The following is a 23,841-nucleotide window of genomic DNA, read 5'->3' on the forward strand; positions in this document are numbered from 1 at the left end:
GTAGGACCTCAGCAGGCCTGCCAGATCGTAGCGGGCAACGTGAGTCAAACCGGGGCTGCTCTCGGCGTAAAGGGCCTGCAAATGGCTTGGTACAGAAGCAGGGGGAGTACCATTAAGTTCGAGGGCTGCCAGGACCCTTGGTGGGCGACCCCCCGACCCCTCCAGGACCTGCACGGGCTGAAGAACCCCTGCCACGGCACCACGCTTTAAGGTGACAGCTGCGGCCCCAGGGTTAAAGACTCTGATTGGGATGCTAGAGGGTTTACTAGGTTGCACAACTGCGTGAGCTACCAGTACTTGGTGCTTCTCCACAAAGCCCTTTGTAGGGCTTAGCATCATGTCTCTATGGGCGGCACAGTGGGAGCTGGAAAACCCGGGGACCACATACTCGCAGCCTGGTTCCAAAACCGTAGTGCGTGCCACCCTAACAACAAGCACCTGGGGTCGAGGGCCCACGCCAGAACATGGTATCTTTTCATTAAACAGGGTTATCTCTTGGCGGCCGTAGTCTAAGCAAGCGCACGATTGTTGCAGGAAAGGGTGCCCCAGAATAACTTCAGTGCCTTCAGCCATGTCGGCCAAAAGAAAGTCTACATTTTCAACACCGCTCCCCACCTGTACAGGCAGGATGACCTCGCCCAGAACGGCCAATCCCTCTGGACCAATGCCTTGTAGAGTCTGAGCAATGGATGCCTGCACCTGAGGTCTTGACTCTGCGGGGATGGTGTTAAAATAGTGGAGGGGCAGCACATTCCGCCGTGCACCAGAATCCAGCAAGGCCCGTATTTCCCGTCCCTGTATTGCTATCTGGACACACATCACATCTTGGCCTCCGTTGTGGAACACTGTGCCTGGGTCAGGGGCTGGGCCTCTAGCAGCTTTTACAGGCTTTTGGGCAGGTGAGCGAGGAGAGGGGCAGTTCCTCTGTAGATGTCCTATGCCGGAGCAGTTATGGCAAACAGCCTCCTTCCTGCTTGACCTGTTAGATGTGCTCCAGCTTTGGCGCCCACGCTGGATAGGTCTTTGGGCCCTCTCCGGTGGTTCATAACTTAGCATATGAACACTCTCCCGTAATGCAGCTGTTCGGGTCCCCTGTGCTGTAGAGACTCGTGGCCCTGGCTGCATAAGCTGTGTGACTGCCCTGGCGGCCCTTTTCGTTGTCTCGAACCTGTGGGCGATTTCATAGGCTCTTGCCAGGGTGCGTGGTTGTTCTTCCAACAATTTCTGGACCATTTCAGCATCTGCCAAAGCATTAGTGAAGATCTCTACAGCAATGCAGTCCTGCTCCAGCTCGGAGCGGTTGGCATACACAATGGAAACCTTCTCGTATATATCATCTCTGAGGGTGTGCAGGGCCTCACCTGGTTTCCGGATTCTCTGCCGTAGCTCAATGCCAATGGCTGCTGCATGCTCTGAACACGGCCCATAGGCAGCCTCCACCTCCTCCACAATCCTCTGGTAACTCCAGCGAGCAGATTTGGGGTTTTTGTGGATTATGGCTCCAGCTGCGCCCCTCAGGCTGAATCTCAGTTGGACAGCCATGGTGTTCTCCGTCCAGCAGTTGGCCTGTGCACAGGTCTCGAACTGATAGAGAAAGTCTTTCCATGACCCTGACCCATCGAAATGGTCTGGTTGTAATGTGGGAATTTTCTCCTTGCCCCTCGTCTGTCCATCAGCACTACAATCTGCAAAACCCCCGTCTTGCACTACACCAGGAAAACACCCGCTTGGCCCTGGCATGGCTTGTTTTGAACTGTGACCCTGGTCATGCTTGCAAAGCCCACACCCCCCATCTGGTGCTGGTATTGCCATGCGAGTTGTTGGGGAAAAATAGCCCTGAGCTGGCATTTCATAGCTGTACTGCGCAGGTTGGGGTATACCCGGCATAATGTGTAGCTTCGCTGGCTCAGTAAACGGCGTTTTTCTAGGGACACTGCAGGTACAGTTCATGGCGGTGAATAGCTGGCTGCATGGCCGAGATGTAACAATCCGAGGTGGGTGATCATGCGAGCCATGCTGTCCCACTGTGAGCGGTGTAGATGCAGTGTTACCAGGGCCTCCGCAGTCTGAGCACTGCAACTGCTTAAACTCACTGCACACTGCATTCTGCTTCGCTATTGGTGTTAAGAAAGGGTTGGTGTGAGCTGAAGGTGGCGGGGTGAGATGCCATGCAGCCTCAAACTCCGTCGTATAGACTGCTGCTATGCTCGCCGCTGGCGTTAACTCTATGTCCGTGATGAAGGGGTTGCTGCTGTGGATTCTATTGTTTACATAAGTGGCACGGTCCACATTAGCTGTGCCACTCTCTGGGGTTTCTGGCAAAAATGGGTTGCTGCTCTTACTGAAGTACATTCCCATGCCATCCCCTTCAGCATCTCTCGGAGCCGCCATTTTCTCTGTCGTCCGAGGGAAAAGAGAAAAAGAAAGTTCGCTCCCTCTCTCTCGGCGCTTTGCGGAGTTTTATCCCGGAAAAGAGCCCCCAGTGTTACCGCGCCAGATCCGCGGCCCCGAACCGTAGTAAGGAAACCTCTGGCAGTTACTTGACTCGCAGCCGGCAACAGCTTACTATACAGGTCAACTCCGCTAGCAAGAAGATCGAGGGAGGCGTAGGAAACTGCTTTACCGAACCTTTATTTCTCCTCCAAGGCACGAACACCGCGTACAGTGGGCTGAAACAGTTTACTCACAGCGGGCATCGCCGATACAACTTTGGCTGCCGAGGGAGTTATTATATTCCTTTTATTTACTTTCTCTTCGTCTCTTCTGTAGTTAACCGTTACTCTTCTTTTCCTTCTCCGCTCACCCTCACACACCCGACAGGCAGTTCCGCTACACACACCCGCATACATTTCCCATCAGGCTTCACCCTTAAAGGACCATGCCTGTAACAGCAGACTCTCTTGCCAGGACTTGAATTTCACAGCACTTCCTTTCACCTTGAGGACATTTACTGCATACTTTGTGGAGACTGTAAGACAATCCATGGTCGCAGCACAAAAGACGCTTCAGGGACGGGATGTTTTTATTTCACTGAAATTTATTACAGAATTAAAAGCTATTTGAGGATGTCTCGCCAGATTGTTTTGTTGTATGACTGATTTTTCATACCTCAGATAATTCTTTCTAAGTGGAAAAAATGGTGGGGAGGTTTACTTCACTTCTGGAAACGTTTGAAAAACCAGGAAGACTGCTTTTGTCTCCGGCCTTTAGTTGAGCCTGCACTGCCCCCGCATGGCCTTATTTTCACATTACAGCTATGCGAGCGTATTGATGAGTGACATTTGATTTTCCACTACACCACTAAAATACAGAGACTATAAGTTGAAATAATAAACATAGTTGGAGGGGGGTAAAGGATGTTAGGAATAAGGACAGCTAAAAATGCAGGTGAAAAAGGATTAATTAGCACAAAGCTAGGTTTTTAGCTTTTTGAGTTTGCAGGTTGAAATGTTTAATGATATGATGGAATCATATGCAAAATGGCTATCATGCTTGAAGATGAGAATTTGATGAGTAATTTAAAGGTGCACAAATATGACCTAGTCCTCACTGACCCAGCATGGGGTGCAGGTATATTAATCGCCTGAAATTACCTCTGATCTATAATGTACAATTCGCAACTAGTGGGGAGGGACACTTGGCCATTGCACCTTCACCATTATCGTATATCCCAATAACTGGTTCTGGGCTGACAGACAGCATGACTTTCATACAGACAGTCAAAAATCTAATTTGCTATGTCATCTGGTAAGCACAGGACATATTTTTAATCCATCCTCAGTATCTGTCATGGTCCTGGGCCATGTGGGCCCAGTATTCTTAGTTTTCATGTATTTTTGTATTTTGTTCTTTATTTAGGCCATGCTTCCTGGGTTGATCTGTTACGTTGTTCCTTATGTGTTTTCCCTTCGTGACTCTTACCCCCTGTGTGCCCCTCTGTGTATTTATGAGCCCTCGTCTCTCTTTGTGCTTTATTCTATGTTTTCCCCAGCCCGTTATGTCTGCGTTCTCCCCGTGCTCTCTCTCCTCCTGTTTGAACCTCGGTGTACTTCCTGCTTTACTTCGCCCATCTCCCATCAGTGTTACGTTCACTCCTGCCGTGTCTTGTTATGATTATCAGTGTCACCTGTGTTCCCCATGTGCATCCACTTCCCCTGATCTTCCCTCATGTGTATTTAGTCTCTGTGTTTCGTACAGTCTGTGTCGCGTCGTCTGTGTTCCCACCCTCCATGTTTCCATGCCCGGTCTGTTGTATTCATAGTCTTAACTTAGTTCATTCCCAGTTTAGGTTTCTGTTTAGTTATTGCTTTTGAGCTGCCCTTATTCTTGTTTTTCTCTTGCGTTACCAGCCACAATAAAAGGCTCGCTTTTGTTTAAAGTTTACTCCCGTGTCACTCGTGTCTGCACCTGAGTCCTCCACGCACTCTCCACACGGTCTGTCACAGCGGACCGTGACAGTATCAAGCTGTTTTCAATAAATTCTTTGGCTCAGATGTTACATATTGTGGCTTATTACAAGGAGCAGACCTGTGGCTCATGAGAGTGGACTTTGTGTTTGAGTTCCCTCGACCGACCATGCCTAATGTTATCTATATAGGAGGATTTCAGTGTAAACCTTCAGAACCACTTCCTGAACACTTGGAGGACTTTGTGCAGAGTTCTGGAGAGCATGGCTTCATCCTCATGTCTCTGGGGACTTTTGTGACTGAACTTCCTGCTGATATAACAAATGAGATCGCTGCAGCTTTTGCTAAACTACCACAGAAAGTCATCTGGAAGTATAAAGGTGACAGGCCAATTGGTCTGGGTAATAACACTTTATTTGTTGATTGGATGCCACAGAATGACCTTTTAGGACACCCTAAAATAAAATTATTTGTGTCACATGGAGGAACAAACAGAGTCCAGGAAGCTATTTATCATGGAGTTCCCATTGTGGGCCTACCTGTGTTTTTTGACCAGTATGATAACCTGCTTCGCTTGAAAGAAAAAGGAGCAGCTAAAATTCTTACATTAGCCATTGTGGATAAAGATGATAATTTTCTGAAGGCCTTACATGAAGTCATGAATGATCCCTCCTACAGGGCGAACATGCAGAGACTTTCCAGGCTACACAGAGATAAACCAGTAATGTCACTGGATAACGCTCTCTTCTTGATAGAGTTTGTCATGAGGCACAAAGGAGCAGCTCACCTGAAAGCAGAGTCCTACAGAATGTCCCGGTATTCCTACCACTCTGTAGATGTAGTACTATCTTTTTTAGCTGCTGGTGCATTAATTACTTTTTTTTTTTAAATCTCTTGTGTTCTTTAGGCTGGTATGTCTTGAAAAATGCCTAAAAATTAAAACTAATAGGTTGAATAAGAAATGATAAGACATGGTTTGTGTTATTTTGCAGATTTCAGTGTAGTTTTCCCCAGTTATGTTACAAATCAAAGCTACTGTCAAATGTGAAAGTTCATTCAACTGAATAAAAATTACAACCATAAAACTCTGATCCCTGTGTCCACAGTCTGTATGTCCCCATGGTGAACAGTAGAATGTGCTTTTTCTATTTTAATTATTTAATTATGCAGGATAATGTGATAGCCTTCCCAAACCCCAACCTCAAATTTATTAAACATGTTCTGTATGGATTAGAAACAATTTATTGAATACAAATACATCTAATTACCACAATAAAAACATAATAATTGTAAATTTGAAAGCTATACACAGTGAGTATTTTTTATTGTATTATATACATATTATATACATTTTTATGATGGATTGATGGAAATAAGGGGTCACAAAAATGTGAACACATCTCTAGGAAAAATATAAAACACTAATGTCTGCATGCTCTAGAGTGAAAGCAAAATGCAGACTATTTTATAAAGCATGGTAAGTACATCTATGCCTTTGATCAAAATGTTTTATGAAGAAACAAGAAACAGCAAGTTGGAGCAAGTCTTTCAATTCCGCTGTGTTGCTGATAAACATCTGTGAATGCCGATGCTTCGCAGCCACTACACTTTCAGAAAACATTGCCACTCATTCTGAACATGATCATTGCCTGCAGTCATTAATTAGCTGAAACATAGAATGAAGAGGAACTGGGGGTGGGGACGCTGTTGTCTTTCTTTTTACGTTTCATTGATGAACTATATAGGCATTCTGGCCTTGAATCTGCAGGCACATCATCTGTGGTTGGAAAGTTTCAGTTAAATAGTGGTCGCAAGTGTTATTTAGACATGTGTTTAATGAGTTTCAACACTCATGGTCTTGCCTTTCGCCTCTTTTCCGGTAACCATCTTTACTGACAGAATTAACTATTCTAATTCAGGCAGCATGAAACACTCTTTCACACATTTCCTGTGGTCTTCCTGTAAGACTGAGTAAAGCAACAAAGACAAACCTTCTGGTTTCAAGTATTAAAACACCATTTGTAATAAGTTCCCAACAATATGTTTTCTTATTCTAATAACTTCATGCTCAATCCAGCTCAAGACTAGAAGACATAATAACTACTCTTAGGTAATACATGTTGTATTTGATAATGCAACATGTCATCATGTTGCATTCATCTTACATTGCCAATTGTGATTCACTGAATATATTAATTTTAAAGTACTTTTAGTACCGTACTTTAGTAAAATGTATTACTTGGCATGCTGCTGATTAATGTTATGGGACTTATCATCTCTTTTATGTTCATGTTAGGCAATAAAGTCACCTGAATGACTGTTAAAAGGCATCAAAACTATGTCTATTATAGCACAATGAAACACAATGTGATCGCTTACCTACAACAGTGTACGCGTCTTCAAAATTTTCAGAAGGCAATGAAACCTCAGCTGCCAGATTGTTTGGACACCTGATGATAAAATGTTGTTAATGATCAGATTTCATTACTGCTCATGCTTTTGTTGTTATTACACATTTTTTAAGTGTACAGATGTTGAAAATAAAAATATATTCTTACGCGTCATCATACTCTATGCTGAAAGAGTCTTCTTTTTCTGATAAAAACACACACACAAAAACACAGTGAAATACAGAGAAAAATTAAAGTTCATAGCAATTTCTATTTATAACAGCTGTATATAGCTCACTTTTGAAAGCTTTGAAAAATTTAGTCGTTAATGAAACAGATGTGATTTGAATAGTTTTAAATAGTTTTTTTGTTTGAAAGAATATGAATGTATAACTGTTTGTGAAATTACACAGAAATCCTTTCTTGGATTAGAAAAGAGCAGAACACAGATACGATTTTCATTCTAAGTCATCATATGTAACTTTATCAAAAATTCCCTACAGTATGTCTTGACTGTAACTCCATTTTGACCATACCGTCTTCCCACTCTTCCTGCTCCTGCTGTTCCTCCAACATGTCTGAATTTGCCTGCTGAGTCGTTGCACTGTAAAACAAAACAAACGAAACATATTTCAGTGGTACATTCACTTTTTCAGTGATATAGTGCATTCAGTATATAGAACTTTACACACAAAGACAAAACATAAAAAAATAATTTTCCTAATAATAAAAATCACAGAAGTGTCCAAAAAATTATGCATATTGAATTAAAGCTCACCGTGGTCTGCAAGAAGTTGAGCGAACTGTTGAAACGCAAAACAAATATAATTTTAAAGCAAAATATTGCATGCAGGTATATTCGGCTATATTATGTGGTTGGTTTGATTAATCCATACAATAAACAATGACTTGTGAAAAAAATGTGAAGCCTAAAATTATTTTTAATTATACTTATTTGACCTATTTTGTTGCAAATCCACCAAAGACATGCCCCGAGTGATAGCATCAAGGTTATTACTCCAACATGGAGTAATACTGTAGACACCAAATCAACTGGAAAGTAAAATAAGATGATTAATTTATTTAAAAATATATTTCAGTATAAAAATAATACATTATTATAAAAAATACATCTATTTAAAGCATTTTTGAAACATTCAGAGAGCCTTACCTTTGACCTGAAGAAATACTTTGTTTGTTCCATGAACTGTGTGCTCATGCTCATAGAAGCATTTTGATGGCAGCACTATGCAGCTGTAATGACCTGAATCCCTCAAAACCGCACCATCGATGATGAAAGTTGTCAGCATCTGAGAGACATTAAAGACTTGCACTTGGAGAATCGTGACATTCTTCCTCAGGTAAGCGTAGATGAATTTACATCCACCAAGAGTTTGAATATGTTGAGACACTGTGCACTGGAATTCAATATGGTGTCCCTCATGAACAGTGGATGACCCAACTATTGAAATGTCTGCTGGGAGAAAGTTGGCTGCATGGAAACAGGAGAAAATGAGTGGAAAGAAATAACAATGACATCATGTGTTCAGGAGTCAAAACACTTACCTATGACCAGAATCTCAATGATGTCGTCTCCTTTCTTGGCTACTTCAGAAAGTGTATAATGATTCGGGGAATAAACACAGCTGTAATTTCCACTGTGATGAAGACTAGCTCTGGATATGGTGAACAGGGTGTCACTTTGATCTTGTTTCTGGGTGCGATTCTGGATTCCGCACCCATTTATTAACAAATAAACATGGACACTTGAGTCTTTCTTTTTTCCAAATGTGCTGCATGTTACATAAAGGTCACTGTTTTCACTTATAATTGTCTGCTGGGCCAGGATCTTTGCAGGAAAAATATCTGTGAGACATCATAGTGATTAACATATGTAAAGATAAGTGCAGCTCAGTAACATATGGGAATACAGAAGAGACATATCTTGTATTGAGGGAAACTGAACTTACCTTCGGTTTGGCTTATGACCTGATTTGTCAGAACACCTTGAAGAAAAGAAGTGAAAAATCTAATGAATCCTGTCAGCTTAAATAGAAAACAGTTTGACTGAAAGACATAGATGTTATCTGTTAGTGCACTCACACAGAAGAGCAATTATTATGTTCATCGTTATAGACAATGAGCCGCCCTTACAGACTCTCTGCAGCGTATCTTCTGAAAGCTTCTCAAAAGTCTTGCTCAAACCACAGAGAGTAAAAATGGAGAAACTATATTGAACCACTTCCTGTTATTTGTAAGGTGACACGTGATATTTCAACATTTTTGACTGGATAAAAAATAATATCTACAAAAAATAAAATTCAGAGGAGTGTGTTCTTAAACCATTTTACTTTCAAATACATCATATCACAAATTGATTTCCACTGATGTTTCTTTAGTTGTATAATAAGTCATTCTGACATACAGACAATTATACCCAATACAGGATGCTTATCTTCTTTCACTCGCGCTCACTGAGGAAATATACATAATAGATTTTCACACATATTTAAACACACATATATACACTCACAAAAGTGAGGCTTTCACCACAACACAAAGCTGAATACTGATTTAAAAGTGCACTTTGACTGATTCTGATTCAGCTGACTTTAACAGATTAGACTGACTGGTTCTTTTTCTGGATATCCAGAAAAAGTACAATATTATTTGCTTTGCATTTTGGTAAAGGATCCAGTGTCCAGTGTGTCTGTATGCTTGACAATTACAGCTTTTACCCCAGGCATGCTGGGGTGTTCATAAAAGATTTATGAAAAGTTTCAGAAAAATGAAACTTGCGGTGTGTGTGTGTGTGTTTCATAAATATAATATTATTTACAGATTCACTCAAACCTATCTTCTTACAATTCTAGATCAACGTGTATTCAGGAGTGGGTCACATGCTTACGTTTGCATGCCTCAAACATTAATGATAACAACTTCAGTATTTATCAGTTCCATTCTTTAATTCTCAGGCTTGCAGCGGCAACATAATCTGCAGCACTAACTTGTTGCTCTAATGTTTTCCTTCCTTTTTCCTAACCCCCTTTCCGGCTTACATTCGACCTTTTCGAAATAAAATATCTGTAAACGTCACAATGGTTACACTACTTTTTCCAAAGGTCCTTTTTGTCTTTGTACACAATGTTTAAATATCCTCAAAATTCACAAATTACATTTTCTTAAATTATTACATGTTCCAGAAAGTAACTGCTTCAGAGTTAGGCAGGACCTCTTATAATGCATTTGTAACTTTTAATGTCCAATCAAATAAGGGCGCATGTATTGCAGCAATCTGAACAAATTAAGTTACATATCTCTTTAAAATGACTAGGAAGTAACTTGTAGTAACAAAGATTTACCATGGGATGTCAGCCTTTGAGCAAAGTGCCAAAGAGTCTCACATGAAACTCTAAATTTAAAAAAAAGTGGAATCGTTTGATGTGGTTTCTGGAAACTAAAAATAAATTAACTTACACCATCTTTCTAGGTTGATTTTATATATTTAATTTAAGCAAGGAGAAAGAGTCACAGTCTTTCTTTGTTAGTGCAGTAGATCTGATTTAGCATCTTTTTTCCAAGTGTGTCTTAGGTCAAGACAGGGAACTTTAACTCATCTCGTCATCTCATTTACAGGATAATTTAAAGATCCCAGATAAAACTCATGTAAGCTCAGCCTGCCTGGGTTTAAGCCCAGGACTGTCTCAATGTGAAGAATAGTGCTAACCACTTTGCATGTGGTACTGGGCAAATGTTTTAGCCACTATTGAGGCCAGTGATTCCACACAAAAAGCCACAGGGGGCAATTTAGTGACAAGAATATCATAAAAGAGAGCTTATGGCAAAGGCCTGATTTCAGAATCCTAACTTCAATATGAAATTGCATTTTCTTTTTTCAAATGGGGGGTGTTGCTGTTTTTGCAGAGTATCTAACGAATGAAAGCCACAGGTTAACAAATGCATCGTCTGAACACTGCCAGCAGTCACCTTCTCAGGATCACTCTCTGCTAGGTTATTAATATCAGCCTGGCAACAGTTGGAGGTTAAGACGCATGCTTTAATCAGCAATGCATGGTAGCGGATGTTCAACAGAAAGCAGTAGATGACGAGGTATATCTGATGGCAAAGGGTAGGAGAGTCATACACATCGTGATAGACAGATACACAGTGTAACTTTTTCACCACAGTCAGAGGGCAGGCAGAAGACAAGCACTGTGAGAAAGGAGATTAGGATTCATGGGATGATCATGTTAATTGCAAAGAAAGGAGGGAGATGACGGATGCACAAAAAGTGTGTTATATCTTTGTAGATCTCCTTTCACTAGTTCTACTTAATGTTGTGTTTATAACCAGGTTCATCAACAATAACCCATTTGTCTGTCTCACAGAAGTCCTTGAGGCTTGTAGTTGAACTAATCAGCCCCAAGTTGGCCTTGGCTTTGTTGTTTGTCCAAGAATCAAACTTTTCTTCATTGTGCAGTTTAGTTGATCAAATTGGTGAATGGACTAACATTAACTGGAACATGGATTAAAGAAAATATGGGGCTGACAAAGCTGTTGCCTTTATTTTAATGTTTGAAGGAGGCGGCACACAGGCATGCTGGCAGCTTACAGGCAGATTGTCTGTGGTTGGAAACGGTCATCTCTATTTAGACACTTGTGAGGTTGCCTCTCCCCTCATTTCTGGTTACCGTTTTTCATGACAGAATTAACTATTCTAATTCAAGAAGCACACCTGTTCTGTGGTCTTCCTGTAAGACTCAGTGAAGTAACACAGACAAACTTGCTGGTTTGAAGGGACAAAAAAGGTTTATAATAAGCTGCTCGTGTTTGTTTTTGTTATTCTTATCAAACTTGTCCTCAATCTAACCTTATTGAGCTGTAAAACTCAAAATGACAAAACAGCTAGTGACAGGTGATAAATGTTGGATTTGACAACTGCATTCCTCATACTGCCAATTTATGCATGTTAGCAGTGAAGACAGTAATTTTTAAAAGATATCATAACTATGAGTTTTACAGTATAAGGAAGTCAAACGCCATGCAATCATAGTATACACAGATTCACGACTGCCAAAATATGTTGAGCACTCACCTTTCCATATTGTTTTGATACTTTTTTATTTGAGTTTTGTAAAGTGTACATAAAAGTATTACCAGTATTTTTATACTGGTAATACTTTTAATACCTGTTACTGGTAATACCTGTTATAAATCACTCTATACTTCTGGTATAGAAGTATGGAGTGATATAAATGATGTAAATCACTCTATACTTCTGGTCCATTTGTCACCCAGCTGTAAAGAAACACTCTGAAATCACAAACACTTGTATTTATTTGCATTTATTTAAACCGAACCTCTGCACAGAGGGAACTAATGCAATTGTAACCAGCAGATCTGAGGGTCAATCCCTCAGTCCTACACATATATACATTTAGCCTCACACTTTGGGGGAGGGTCCCCATGAGCTTTAAAATATGCTATAAAACCCTGGGGATTCCCTTATATGGCAACAACAGCAACTCATGGCCAGAGTGGTGTGTGTGGGTGTGTGTGTGTGTGTCTGTGTGGTACCAGCCTGTGCTGATACTTGAGTATGTGTGTATATATATGTGCTACGTAAGCATGTGCAGAGTGGATGTTGGACGCACGGTTAGTCATGAGAAAAACCATTCATGTAACCAACATCTTACTGAAAGATTGTATACTCATGACATCTGTCTGCTTTTACCCTATTCTGTGCATACTATTCTTCATATTTCCTTTTATGACAGGCAGACCCCCACTGTCAATAAATTCCTCTCTCTCTACAATTACACACACCCAAATCCTTTCCCATTCCTCTGATCTGATGACAGCTGCACCCTACCATCTAAACAAACTTGAGCACATTTTATTCTAATCATAATTTTCTTGTACTCACAAACTTTAAACCAGCCTAACAGCTGTATATACAGTAGCTACCTTAAATGAAATTTAAGCTTTGGGAAACAGATATTATCAGGAGTAATAGTTTTAAATGTTTTCTTAAGCACTGAGCGTATGAATGTTAGTGGAATAAGACTGTTGTCTTTCTTTGGATTTGAAAAAGAACAGATCTCGGATAGATAGGTTTTCTATTTCAGTCATCGTGTGTAATTCTATTAAGAATTCCCCAGACTATGTCTTTACTGTAATTCTATTTTCACTATACCTTCCTGTGCTTCCCTCTATCTGCTCTTGCTGTTCCTCCAATATGTCTGCATTGCCTGCTGACTCATTGCACTGTAAGAAAACACATTTCAGTGGTACATTCACTTTTGCATTGGGTGTTTATAGGCACACTAACACATTAACACACACTTCAACAGTCATAACAAATAATTTTTCTACTAAAATGTCCATGTACACACGATACATAAGTATTTAAAAACATCAGACTAAATTAAAGCTCACCGTGGTGTGCACAAAACTGAATGAACTGTTTTAAAACATAAGATTTTAAAAGAAAACAAAACATGCAGGTTTACTGAAGTACAATATGTGATCTGTCTTATTACCCTGGAACGCCATATAGAAAAAATATGGAACCAAATTTTTTTTGATTATTAGGTATTTGATTACACTTGACCTTGTAACCCTAACCCTGGACCCAGAGTTGACTCAGCCTCTTCAAGTGCTCTGATTCTATTGCTGTACAGTAACTCAGTCTGACATACCGACAGTAGTACCCAATATAGGATCCTATCTTCATTCACTCTCACTGCTCTGGGAAATTATATAGGAAATCAAAATTGACAACAGCTATAGCTATTCAAATGTAAAATAATCTCTACAGAAATTTTACATGTTTTTTCAAATGTCTTTACAAGACATTTTATTTCATCAATCTGAAGAAACTGCGTTACATATCCCTTTATAAAAACAACCTGGGAGTGGCTTAAAGTAACAGAGATTTACCGTTGGATGGTACTTTCATACTTTGAACACAGTTTGTGCCGCTTGATTTCCAAACACGAACATCTAAATCAAGTTTTTTCTAAATGAAGAGTGTAATGTGGTATCTGGAAACACAGAAGAAACCAACCAACAGAGACTTGATATCATTCTGTTGTTCGGGGCCTGATGTTTTGTCCTGGTTTTGCATGGGACTTAATGAATGGTACAGACTTTTTATCTAATAGTCTGAACACTGTTAACAGTCACCTTCTCTCTCTGGCCTGGTCATGAAAATCACTCTGGGCAGCATTTCAAGAAACCCACTTGCATGGTTATACATCTTTGGTGTCATGGTCTCTCATATATACATGGTGTTACTTTTTCACCACAGTCAGAGGGCAAGTAGAAGACAAGCACAGGGAGAAAGGAGATGAGGAGGCAAGGACTAATCGTGCTGACTGCATAGAAAAGAGGGAAACTGCAAATCCATAAAAAGTATGTGATAGATCTGTTCAGATCTCTTCACAGCACTTTTACTTGTTATCACGTTTATAAGCAGGTGTGTCAATAATTGTAGGGTAATTTCCAATAAACCAAGTTCAAGAAGAGAGTCTATGGCTGACGCGTGTTCCTGGTTTCCAAAAGAAATGCTTCCAGTTGCATTATGATGTGAAGACTGTTTATTTATTGCAAACTGAAGATATAACAATGAACTCCTTCCTAAGTAAGCATGAAAGTTCCAAAAAATAAGCAGTTATCCAGAACTACCTGTGCACACGGTCAGAAAAACCATGTGACTCCTAACCTCTCTGTCCATGCTCCTCCCCTTCCCCCTCACACAGGGTTTCATGCTACTATTGCACTTACATACTTAAAGTGAGAGGTACCCCTTTTTAGGTTCCAATCCCAAACAGTGACATAACATTACTTTATGTAAACACATAATTAATCCTGTAAAGATGACTTATGTAATGAATCTATGAATTATGAAACGAACACGAACTCAATTGTAAACAAAAATATAAAGCAGATGTCTGGCACCTACAATAATAATCCGTTCGCCTTTCTCCCAGAAGTATTTGAGGTTGATAGGATCCCCTGTAAGCACCAAATCAATTTGGGCTTTGTCGTAGATCCATGAAAACACATCAGAAAAAAAAAATCCCAAAATCATGCTGAAAATCTACATATTTTATATATACTTTTTCAAATATTTGATGTAAATGAAAATGATAAACCTACAGAGGGTGGAAATCTGTCATAGTGAGTAATCCAAACCACACAGCAGCATAGTGTGCATACTGTTTAATGACTAAACACATGTTTTGGATGGATCATCTTAGGTGACATCTTGACTGAAGTTTGGTCTGTTTTCAGTGTCTTTGCCCTGTCATATGATTGCATTTTTTCTCCCCATCGGGGAAAAATGTTTACATTCACCTGCCATCTTCATTGTGCTGATTTATTTATGTATTATTATTTCATTATTCTAACAATAGTATTGTAGGTAGCCATCAGGTAGCACAGCATTATATGCCAGATAGCACAACTTCATTAACCCTACAAACATTGACACAACCTTGTTTCTGTCTTTCTGTATTCATTGAAGAAAGGTAGCAGTCATCAGCAGCTATCTCTGTTTATACACGTATGAGCTTGACTCTTTTCTGTTTTTCAAGACAGAATTAACTATTCTAATTCAGGCAGCATGAAAGACACGCCACATCTATCCTGTGGTCTTTCTGTAACACTCAGTGAGCTAACAGACACAACCCTGCTGGCGTGAAACAGCAAAAACAGCATTATAATGAGCAACATTTTGCATTTGATAAGCAAGGGGACTTCTCATATTCTCATGTATTTGTATATTGTATTATAATGATAACCATATTTTACAGTGTTTAGTGTTAAAAATATGTTATTTGGTATGCAAACTCATGACCTCTTATTAGGTTATTGTTAGAAAACTCAATGACTGTCAAAAGGCATTAATGCTGTAAAGCAGGGGTGGGGGAACTCCAGACTTGAAGGGTCGGTATCCTGCAGGTTGTAGATGTGTCCTTGATCCAACACAGCTGCTTTAAATGGCTAAATTACCTTCTCAACATGTCTTGAAGTTCTCCAGAGGCCTGGTAATGAACTAAACATTTGATTCAGATGTATTGACCCAGAATGATATCTAAAACCTGCAGGACACCGGGCCTTGAGGCCTGGAGGTCCCCACACCTCCTGTAAAGCCTTCAACCATGAAATAATTGCCAGAAAAATCTTCTGAAATTAAAAAAAAGAGAAATTTAATATTAAATATACAAAGTAATAAGGCAAAAAAAAAAGAAGACAGATTTCTTTTATAAATCTTCTACTATTGAAATTTCTATTTTTGAGGATTACAGTTTAAAACAACAACAACAAAAATCCAGAACTTGACAATCTGGGCAATGAGCTACCAGAACTTTTTCTGTAAATTTACATATTTATATTTTACAATTTAAAGAGTTGTGCTGATATATTTATTTTCCTTTATCACGTAGAGAAACAGTTAAATACGTAACTTCTTTACAATGAAAGGAAGGGGAGTTTCATCACTTCAGGGGCGTAATTTCCAGAGGGTTTATGACCCCCCCCCCCCCCCTCCAATAATCAGACTCAACCAATATACCCCCCCACCCCACCTCACCTCCCCATAAAATTATGAATTATTTTGCATAAATAGGCTGTTGATTTTCTTTACTCACTTCGGGTATTACCAGCAAAATAGTTGCATGTTTAATCATCTGGGAATATACCCAGATTTATTTAGTCAGAGATATTGACGACCCCCCCCCAGCACAAACTTACGCCAGTGCACCACTTAACTAGTGGGCTGTGTGTGGCCTGCAACATAAAATCAGTTTGACACTCCTGATCTAGATCGTCCCCCTCTCTCATCCCGTCATTTCCTCAGCATGTGTGCATTTGCCTGTTTGTTGTTTGATCCACAAAGGGACGCCACCAGTAATACCATCAAGGTTATCACTCCATAACGCAGTAACCCCAGAGAGATGAAATCCACTGGAAAGCACAAAAAGACAGCATAAACAAGAATTTAAAAAAGCATTTTTGAAACATTCAGAGAGCCTTACCTTTGACCTGAAGAAATACTTTGTTTGTTCCATGAACTGTGTGCTCATGCTCATAGAAGCATTTTGATGGCAGCACTATGCAGCTGTAATGACCTGAATCCCTCAAAACTGCACCATCGATGATGAATGTTGTCAGCATCTGAGAGACATTAAAGACTTGCACTTGGAGAATCGTGACATTCTTCCTCAGGTAAGAGTAGATGAATTTACATCCACCAAGTGTATGTAGGTGTTGAGACACTGTGCACTGGAATTCAAGATAGTTTCCCTCATGAACAGTGGATGACCCAACTATTGAAATATCTGCTGGGAGAAAATTGGCTGCATGGAAACAGGAGAAAATGAGTGGAAAGAAATAACAATGACATCATATGTTCAGGAGTCAAAACACTTACCTATGACCAGAATCTCAATGATGTCGTCTCCTTTCTTGGCTACTTCAGAAAGTGTATAATGATTCGGGGAATAAACACAGCTGTAATTTCCACTGTGATTAAGACTAGCGCTGGATATGGTGAACAGGGTGTCACTTTGATCTTGTTTCTGGGTGAGATTCTGGATTCCGCACCCATTTACTAACAAATAAACATGGACACTTGAGTCTTTCTTTCTCCCAAGTGTGGTGCATGTTACATAAAGGTCACTGTTTTCACTTATAATTGTCTGCTGGGCCAAGATCTTTGCAGGAAAAATATCTGTGAGACATCATAGTGAGCAATATATGTAATGATGAATGCAGCTCAGTAACATTTAGGAATACAGAAGAGACATATCTTGTAATGAAGGAAACTGAACTTACCTTCGGTTTGGCTTATGACCTGATTTGTCAGAACACCTTGAAGAAAAGAAGTGAAAAATCTAATGAATCCTTTCAGATTAAATAGAAAACAGTTTGACTGAAAGACATAGATGTTATCTGTTAGTGCACTCACACAGAAGAGTAATTATTATGTTCATCGTTATAGACAATGAGCCGCCCTTACAGACTCTCTGCAGCGTATCTTCTGAAAGCTTCTCAAAAGTCTTGCTCAAACCACAGAGAGTAAATATGGAGAAACTAGATTGAACCACTTCCTGTTATTTGTAAGGTGACACGTTCAACATTTTTGACTGGATAAAAAATAATATCTACAAAAAATAAACCATTTTACTGTCAAATACCTCATATCACAAATTGATTTCCACTGATGTTTCTTTAGTTGTATAATAAGTCATTCTGACATACAGACAATTATACCCAATACAGGATGCTTATCTTCTTTCACTCGCGCTCACTGAGGAAATATATAATACTTCTGAAGTTGCAGTCTGTTTGGCCTCTCAGGGCCACCGTAAATATATGTAAAAGATTTCCATAGATTTTCAAACACACACATATACACTCATAAAAGTGAGGCTTTGACCATAACACAAAGCTGAACACCGATTTAAAAGTGCACTTTGACTGATTCTGATCCGGCTGACTTCAACAGATTATACTGACTTGGGCCAAACCTTTTCCTCTGGATATCCAGAAAAAGAACAATATTATTTGCTTTGCATTTTTGTAAAGGATCCAGTGTTGTTTTATTCAAATGCTTGACAATTTCAGTTTTTCCTCTGGGAGTGGTGGGGTGTTCATAAAAAGTTTCAGAAAAATGCAACTTGCAATTTACTGAACTTGCGCAAGGTGTGTGTGTGTGTATGTGTGTGTGTGTGCGTGTTCTATGAATATACTCTAATTTACAGATGTGCACTCAAATCTATCTTCTTACAATTCTAGATTAACGTGTATCCAGGAGTGGGTCACATGGTTACACTACTTTTTCCAAAGGTCCTTTTTGTCTTTGTACACAGTGTTTAAATATCCTCAAAATTCACAAATTACATTTTCTTAATTATTACATGTTCCAGAAAGTAACTGCTTCAGAGTTAGGCAGGACCTCTTATAATGCAATTGTAACTTTTAATGTCCAATCAAATAAGGGCGCATGTATTGCAGCAAGCTGAACAAATTAAGTTACATATCTCTTTAAAACAACTAGGAAGTAACTTGTAGTAACAAAGATTTACCACAGGATGTCAGCCTTTGAGCAAAGTGTCAAAGAGTCTCACATGAAACTAAAAATTTTTTTTAAAAAGTGGAACAGTTTGATGTGGTTTCTGGAAACTAAAAATAAATTAACTTCCAACTTCTCTTTAGGTTGATTTTATAGCAACAGGTTATCAAATGCATCGTCTGAACACTGCCAGCAGTCACCTTCTCAGGATCACTCTCTGCCCTGGTAATTAACAAATAATTTGTATTTTAAATACTTAACGCTGGTACATGTATTCCATTACTCCCCAACACTGGAAGATAAGCACAGTGAGAAAGGAGATGAGGAGGCAAGGACTAATCATGGTGACTGCATAGAAAAGAGGAAAACTGCAAATGTATAAAAAGTATGTGATATCTGTTTAGATCTCTTCACAGCACTTGTATTTATTATCACGTTTAGGTGCATCATTAATAATTCATTCACCTTTCCTCCAGAAGTTTTTCAGGTTAATAGGAGCCCCTATCAGCACCAAATCAATTTGAGCTTGGTCATAGATCAAAAGACAATCACAGACAAAATCATGCTGAAAATCTACATTGCATATCCTTTTTTATTATTTTAAAAGAAATAAAAATGATAAACCTACCAAGAGTGGCCATAATCTGTCATATTAGTGACTGAACACATGTTTTGGATGGATCATCTCAGGTGATATTTTGACTGAGGTTTGGTCTGTTTTCAGTATCTTTGCCCTGCCATACGATTGCATTTTTTTCTGCCCATTGGGTAAAAAAAAAAAATTACCTTCATCCCCCATCTTCACTGTGCTGATTTATTTATGTTCTATTATTTCATTATTCTAACCATAGCATTGTAGCTAGCCATCAGGTAGCATATCATTACATGCCAGCCCAACTTCAATACAAACACTGACACTACTTAATTTCTTTCTGTCTTTATTAATGTCTGACAAGCCATACGTTTTAGTTTTTTAGAAATCTCTGGGTCAGTACATGGCAAATCATCTTTAGATAGAAATGATAGCGAGCTAACTTCCTGCTTCTTCAACTTCTAACTCTGTTGAACATTGAAAATCTTTTTTTCTATGGATGCATGTATGTTAAACCTTATTGTAACACATGGGAGAGAAGCCACTACAATCATTTTATTGGAGATCTAAATTTCTGGGCTCTTTTAAACTCTCAGTGGTGCCACAGAGTCTGTTTGAATTTGGGAACAGAAGTTTGTACCGGGGAATAGCTACTGACATCAGACTTTTTAGGCAGTTTTTGCAAAAAAGCAAAAGCAAAAAACCTCTTTCACAGCTTTGTATGTGGTAACCCTACTGCTGTAGAATAAAATGGCTAGGTAAGTGGCCTGCACCTGTGAAACCTTTTGTGCTTTGGGGGTTACCTTATTGTTGCTCATCCAGCGTAGCTAAAGCCGACAACACCGGTCTGCTAATCAATTAACCAAATCAACATCCCAGAAATGTATTTGACTTGATGCTATAAGTCAGAATGAAAAGTATCCCTTTCATTTTTAATTGCATTAGCATTCGCTTCGGTCATGAATTAGCTGGAATGTGGACTGAAGGGCAAATAGGGGAAGAAAACTGTGGGCTTGATCTTGCAGGCAGATCATCTGTGGTTTGACAGTTTGAAGTTAAGTAGCAGCCATGGCCATCTCTGTTTAGACACTCATAAGCTTGCCTCTTTTCTGTTCACCATTTTTCATGACAGAATTAACTATTCTAATTCAGACAGCATGAAACACACACCATATATACCCTGTGGTCTTCCGGTGACACTCAGTGAACTAACAGATACAACCCTGCTTGTGCAAAAGAACAAAAACATCGTGATAATAAGCTGAAAATGTTAGTTTTATTATTCTTGTGAATGATGTGATCAATCCAGCCTTTTTATTCTACAGATCAAGATAAGAAAACCAATTAGTTACCCATATTTTACAGTGCCTTTAGTGTTAAAAAAAACATGTTATTTGGCACACTGCTGATCATGATCTTCATAAGATCTCTTATTTGTGTGTTAGAAATCAAAGTCACCTCAATGACTGTCAAAATGTATTATTGCTGTAAAACCTTGAAAAAATTGCTAGAAAATTCTTCTCAAATTAAAAAAATGAAATTTAATATTAAATATACAAAAATGAGCTATTTATATCTTACAATATAAATATAAATATTTGCCCTCTAACTGTGGTGAGAAAGTAACACTGTGTATCTCTGTCCTGCTGTCTTTGACTGTTTTTCTTCTTGTCATCACAGAGACCATAAGTCCAAAGAGTTGTCCTGGGGGATTTATTTCTTCATTACAGCAGCTTTTTCTTTATCATTTAGAAAAACAGTTAAATATATAACTTCTTTCCACTGACAGAAAGGGGAGTTTCACCACTTAACTAGTGGGCTGTGTGTGGCCTGCAACATAAAATCAGTTTGACACTCCTGATCTAGATCGTCCCCCTCTCTCATCCTGCCGTTCCTCCAGCATGTGCGCATTTGCCTGTTTGTTGTATGATCCACCAAAGGCACACCACCAGTAATACCATCAAGGTTATCACTCCATAACGTAGTAACCTTGAAGAGATTAAATTCACTGGAAAGCACAAAAAGACAGAATAAACTAAAATTTAAAAATTTAAAAATTATCTATTTGAAAGATTTTTGAAGCATACAGACATTCTTACCTTTGACCTGAAGAAATACTTTGTTTGTTCCATGAACTGTGTACTCATGCTCATAGATGCATTTTGATGGCAGCACTATGCAGCTGTAATGACCTGAATCCCTCAAAACTGCACCATCGATGATGAAAGTTGTCAGCATCTGAGAGACATTAAAGACTTGCACTAGCAGAATCGTGTCATTCTTCCTCAGGTAAGCGTAGATGAATTTACATCCACCAAGAGTTTGAATATGTTGAGACACTGTGCACTGGAATTCAAGATAGTTTCCCTCATGAAGAGTGGATGGCCCAACTATTGAAATATCTGCTGGGAGAAAATTGGCTGCATGGAAACAGGAGAAAATGAGTGGAAAGAAATAACAATGACATCATATGTTCAGGAGTCAAAACACTTACCTATGACCAGAATCTGAATGATGTTGTCTCCTTTCTTGGCTACTTCAGAAAGTGTATAATGATTCGGGGAATAAACACAGCTGTAATTTCCACTGTGATTAAGACTAGCTCTGGATATGGTGAACAGGGTGTCACTTCGATCTTTCTTCTGGGCGAGATACTGGATTCCGCACTCGTTTATTAACAAATAAATAAAAACCATGGAGTCTTTCTTTTTCCCAAATGTGCTGCATGTTACATAAAGGTCACTGTTTTCACTTATAATCGTCTGCTGCGCCAGGATCTTTGCAGGAAAAATATCTGCGTGACATCATAGTGAGCAATATAGGTAATGATGAGCGCAACCTAGTAACATTTAGGAATACAGAAGAGACATATCTTGTAATGAAGGAAACTGAACTTACCTTCGGTTTGGCTTATGACTTGGTTTGCCAGAACACCTTGAAGAAAAGAAGTGAAAAATTAAATGAATCCTTTCAGATTAAATAGATAGAAAACAGTTTCACTTAAAGATGTAGATGTTATCTGTTAGTGTACTCACACAGAAGAGCGATTATTATGTTCATCATTATAGAAAATGAGCCACCCTTACAGACCCTCTGCAGCATATCTTCTGAAAGCTTCTCAAAGTCCAAAACCACAGAGTGGTTAAAGAGTAAATAACCATATGCAAACATGCAATTATAACATACCCCTACCTGCTCCTTGTATGGTAGCAAGAGATATTTACTTGTTAGGATTAAAAATAATATCTACAAACAAATAATACTTACCACACTGTACTGTTATACTATTTTACTCTCATATACATTATATACCCATTTAGCTTTTGCTAACACTCTATTTCTCTCTTTTTGTCAGATAATTTGCTTCTTCAGTTATCTTACCTTACTCTGATTCTGTATAATAAGTCAGTCTGACGTACTGACAACTATACCCAATACAGGATACTTATCTTCTTTCACTTTTCACTTTGCACTGAGGAAATGCACCCGTCCATTTTCCTCTGCTTATGCAATTTGGTTTGGGTGGGAGTGTAGTGGGGGGGTGGAGGCAATGGCAGGGTACACCCTGGACAGGTCAACAGTCTGTCACGGGGCTAACACAGACAAACAGGTGGCAATTTACACTCACACCTCTGGGCAATTTAGGATCACCAGCTAACCTCCACTAACTGTATGTCTTTGACTATGGCACAATGGAGGACATATATATACAATGAAAAGTGAAAATAACTATAGCGATTCAAATGCAATACAATCTCCATAAAAATTTAATCCACAAATTAAGCAAACTAAAAAGCAACCACACACAGAGACACACACGTTAGCTTTTCTGAAGAGTGCACTGGTTGACACTGACTAAAGAAAGATTCTGATCCAGCTGACCAAACTAACTTTGACCAAATCTTTACCTCTGGATTTACAGACAATAATTCAGAGGTAGATAAATAGAGAATAAACTCAAAGAATATTTCTCTTTGCTTTTAATTGCATGTAAATGTTTGTCAATGCCACTTATTTCCTACAAATGCAACCTAAAGTTGTGTGTTTGTATGTGTGTGTGTATGGTGTGGTCATATGGTTCCAGTATCCTCACAATTCATAAATGACATTTTCATAGGTTTTACACTTTCTGAATAGCAACCATTTTAAAGGTAAGCAGCAGCTGTTTGTAGTGACTTCAGATGTGTGATCAAATAAAGATATTTTATAGCAACAATCAGAACAAATATATATCCCTTTATAAAACGAACAGGAAGTAATTTGTAGTAACAAAGATTTACCACAGGGTGGCAGTCTTTAAACACAGACTGCACTGCTTGATTTTCAAACCTGAACATCTCCATTAAATTTTATAATGTTTGACAGTTCGAT

General features: G+C 39.1%; 3 protein-coding genes and 1 pseudogene across 3 annotated transcripts; 1 reads left to right on the forward strand and 3 right to left on the reverse strand.

Annotated features, from left to right (window-relative positions):
• The first annotated feature begins 2,004 nt into the window (after nt 1–2,004).
• On the forward strand, nt 2,005–5,295 carry LOC146718364 (UDP-glucuronosyltransferase 2A1-like; annotated as a pseudogene).
• Nucleotides 5,296–5,711: 416 nt separating this feature from the next.
• LOC146718365 (uncharacterized) lies at nt 5,712–8,954 on the reverse strand. The gene is made up of 10 exons (XM_085450880.1): nt 8,900–8,954; nt 8,767–8,802; nt 8,363–8,662; nt 7,968–8,288; nt 7,757–7,849; nt 7,575–7,599; nt 7,333–7,400; nt 6,965–7,001; nt 6,786–6,856; nt 5,712–6,183 (listed from the first exon to the last, which is right to left on the reverse strand). Exons 1-10 carry the CDS (start codon nt 8,922–8,924, stop codon nt 6,065–6,067), a joined length of 1,095 nt encoding a protein of 364 aa, XP_085307006.1. The 5' UTR covers nt 8,925–8,954; the 3' UTR covers nt 5,712–6,064.
• Nucleotides 8,955–16,402: 7,448 nt separating this feature from the next.
• On the reverse strand, nt 16,403–17,823 carry LOC146718366 (uncharacterized). Its single transcript, XM_085474718.1, has 4 exons — nt 17,772–17,823; nt 17,639–17,674; nt 17,235–17,534; nt 16,403–17,160 (listed from the first exon to the last, which is right to left on the reverse strand). The coding sequence occupies exons 1-4, from the start codon at nt 17,794–17,796 to the stop codon at nt 16,826–16,828; spliced, it is 696 nt and encodes a 231-aa protein (XP_085330844.1). The 5' UTR covers nt 17,797–17,823; the 3' UTR covers nt 16,403–16,825.
• Nucleotides 17,824–21,122: 3,299 nt separating this feature from the next.
• Nucleotides 21,123–22,530, reverse strand: LOC146718367 (uncharacterized). The gene is made up of 5 exons (XM_085475953.1): nt 22,506–22,530; nt 22,369–22,404; nt 21,965–22,264; nt 21,570–21,890; nt 21,123–21,478 (listed from the first exon to the last, which is right to left on the reverse strand). Exons 1-5 carry the CDS (start codon nt 22,528–22,530, stop codon nt 21,351–21,353), a joined length of 810 nt encoding a protein of 269 aa, XP_085332079.1. The 3' UTR covers nt 21,123–21,350.
• Between the last annotated feature and the right edge of the window lie 1,311 nt (nt 22,531–23,841).

The sequence above is a fragment of the Copadichromis virginalis genome, linkage group LG1 (genome assembly GCF_057382275.1).
Source record: "Copadichromis virginalis isolate Kocher_CV1m ecotype Utaka linkage group LG1, C_Virginalis_male_GT1.1, whole genome shotgun sequence".
NCBI classification, from domain to species: domain Eukaryota; kingdom Metazoa; phylum Chordata; class Actinopteri; order Cichliformes; family Cichlidae; genus Copadichromis; species Copadichromis virginalis.

What these genes read in the sequence shown, in the direction of transcription:
- LOC146718365 (XM_085450880.1), bottom strand. Translation starts at nt 8,924, where the DNA reads ATGAACATAATAATTGCTCTTCTGT. An exon ending in AGTATTTCTTCAGGTCAAAG is followed by an intron (nt 7,850 to 7,967) that starts GTAAGGCTCTCT and finishes TTTACTTTCCAG; the next exon opens with TTGATTTGGTGTCTACAGTA. An exon ending in AGACGCGTACACTGTTGTAG is followed by an intron (nt 6,184 to 6,785) that starts GTAAGCGATCAC and finishes TTCCAACCACAG; the next exon opens with ATGATGTGCCTGCAGATTCA.
- LOC146718366 (XM_085474718.1), bottom strand. Translation starts at nt 17,796, where the DNA reads ATGAACATAATAATTACTCTTCTGT. An exon ending in CATAATAATTACTCTTCTGT is followed by an intron (nt 17,675 to 17,771) that starts GTGAGTGCACTA and finishes CTTTTCTTCAAG; the next exon opens with GTGTTCTGACAAATCAGGTC. An exon ending in CATTGAGATTCTGGTCATAG is followed by an intron (nt 17,161 to 17,234) that starts GTAAGTGTTTTG and finishes GTTTCCATGCAG; the next exon opens with CCAATTTTCTCCCAGCAGAT.
- LOC146718367 (XM_085475953.1), bottom strand. Translation starts at nt 22,530, where the DNA reads ATGAACATAATAATCGCTCTTCTGT. An exon ending in CATAATAATCGCTCTTCTGT is followed by an intron (nt 22,405 to 22,505) that starts GTGAGTACACTA and finishes CTTTTCTTCAAG; the next exon opens with GTGTTCTGGCAAACCAAGTC. An exon ending in AGTCATAAGCCAAACCGAAG is followed by an intron (nt 22,265 to 22,368) that starts GTAAGTTCAGTT and finishes GATGTCACGCAG; the next exon opens with ATATTTTTCCTGCAAAGATC.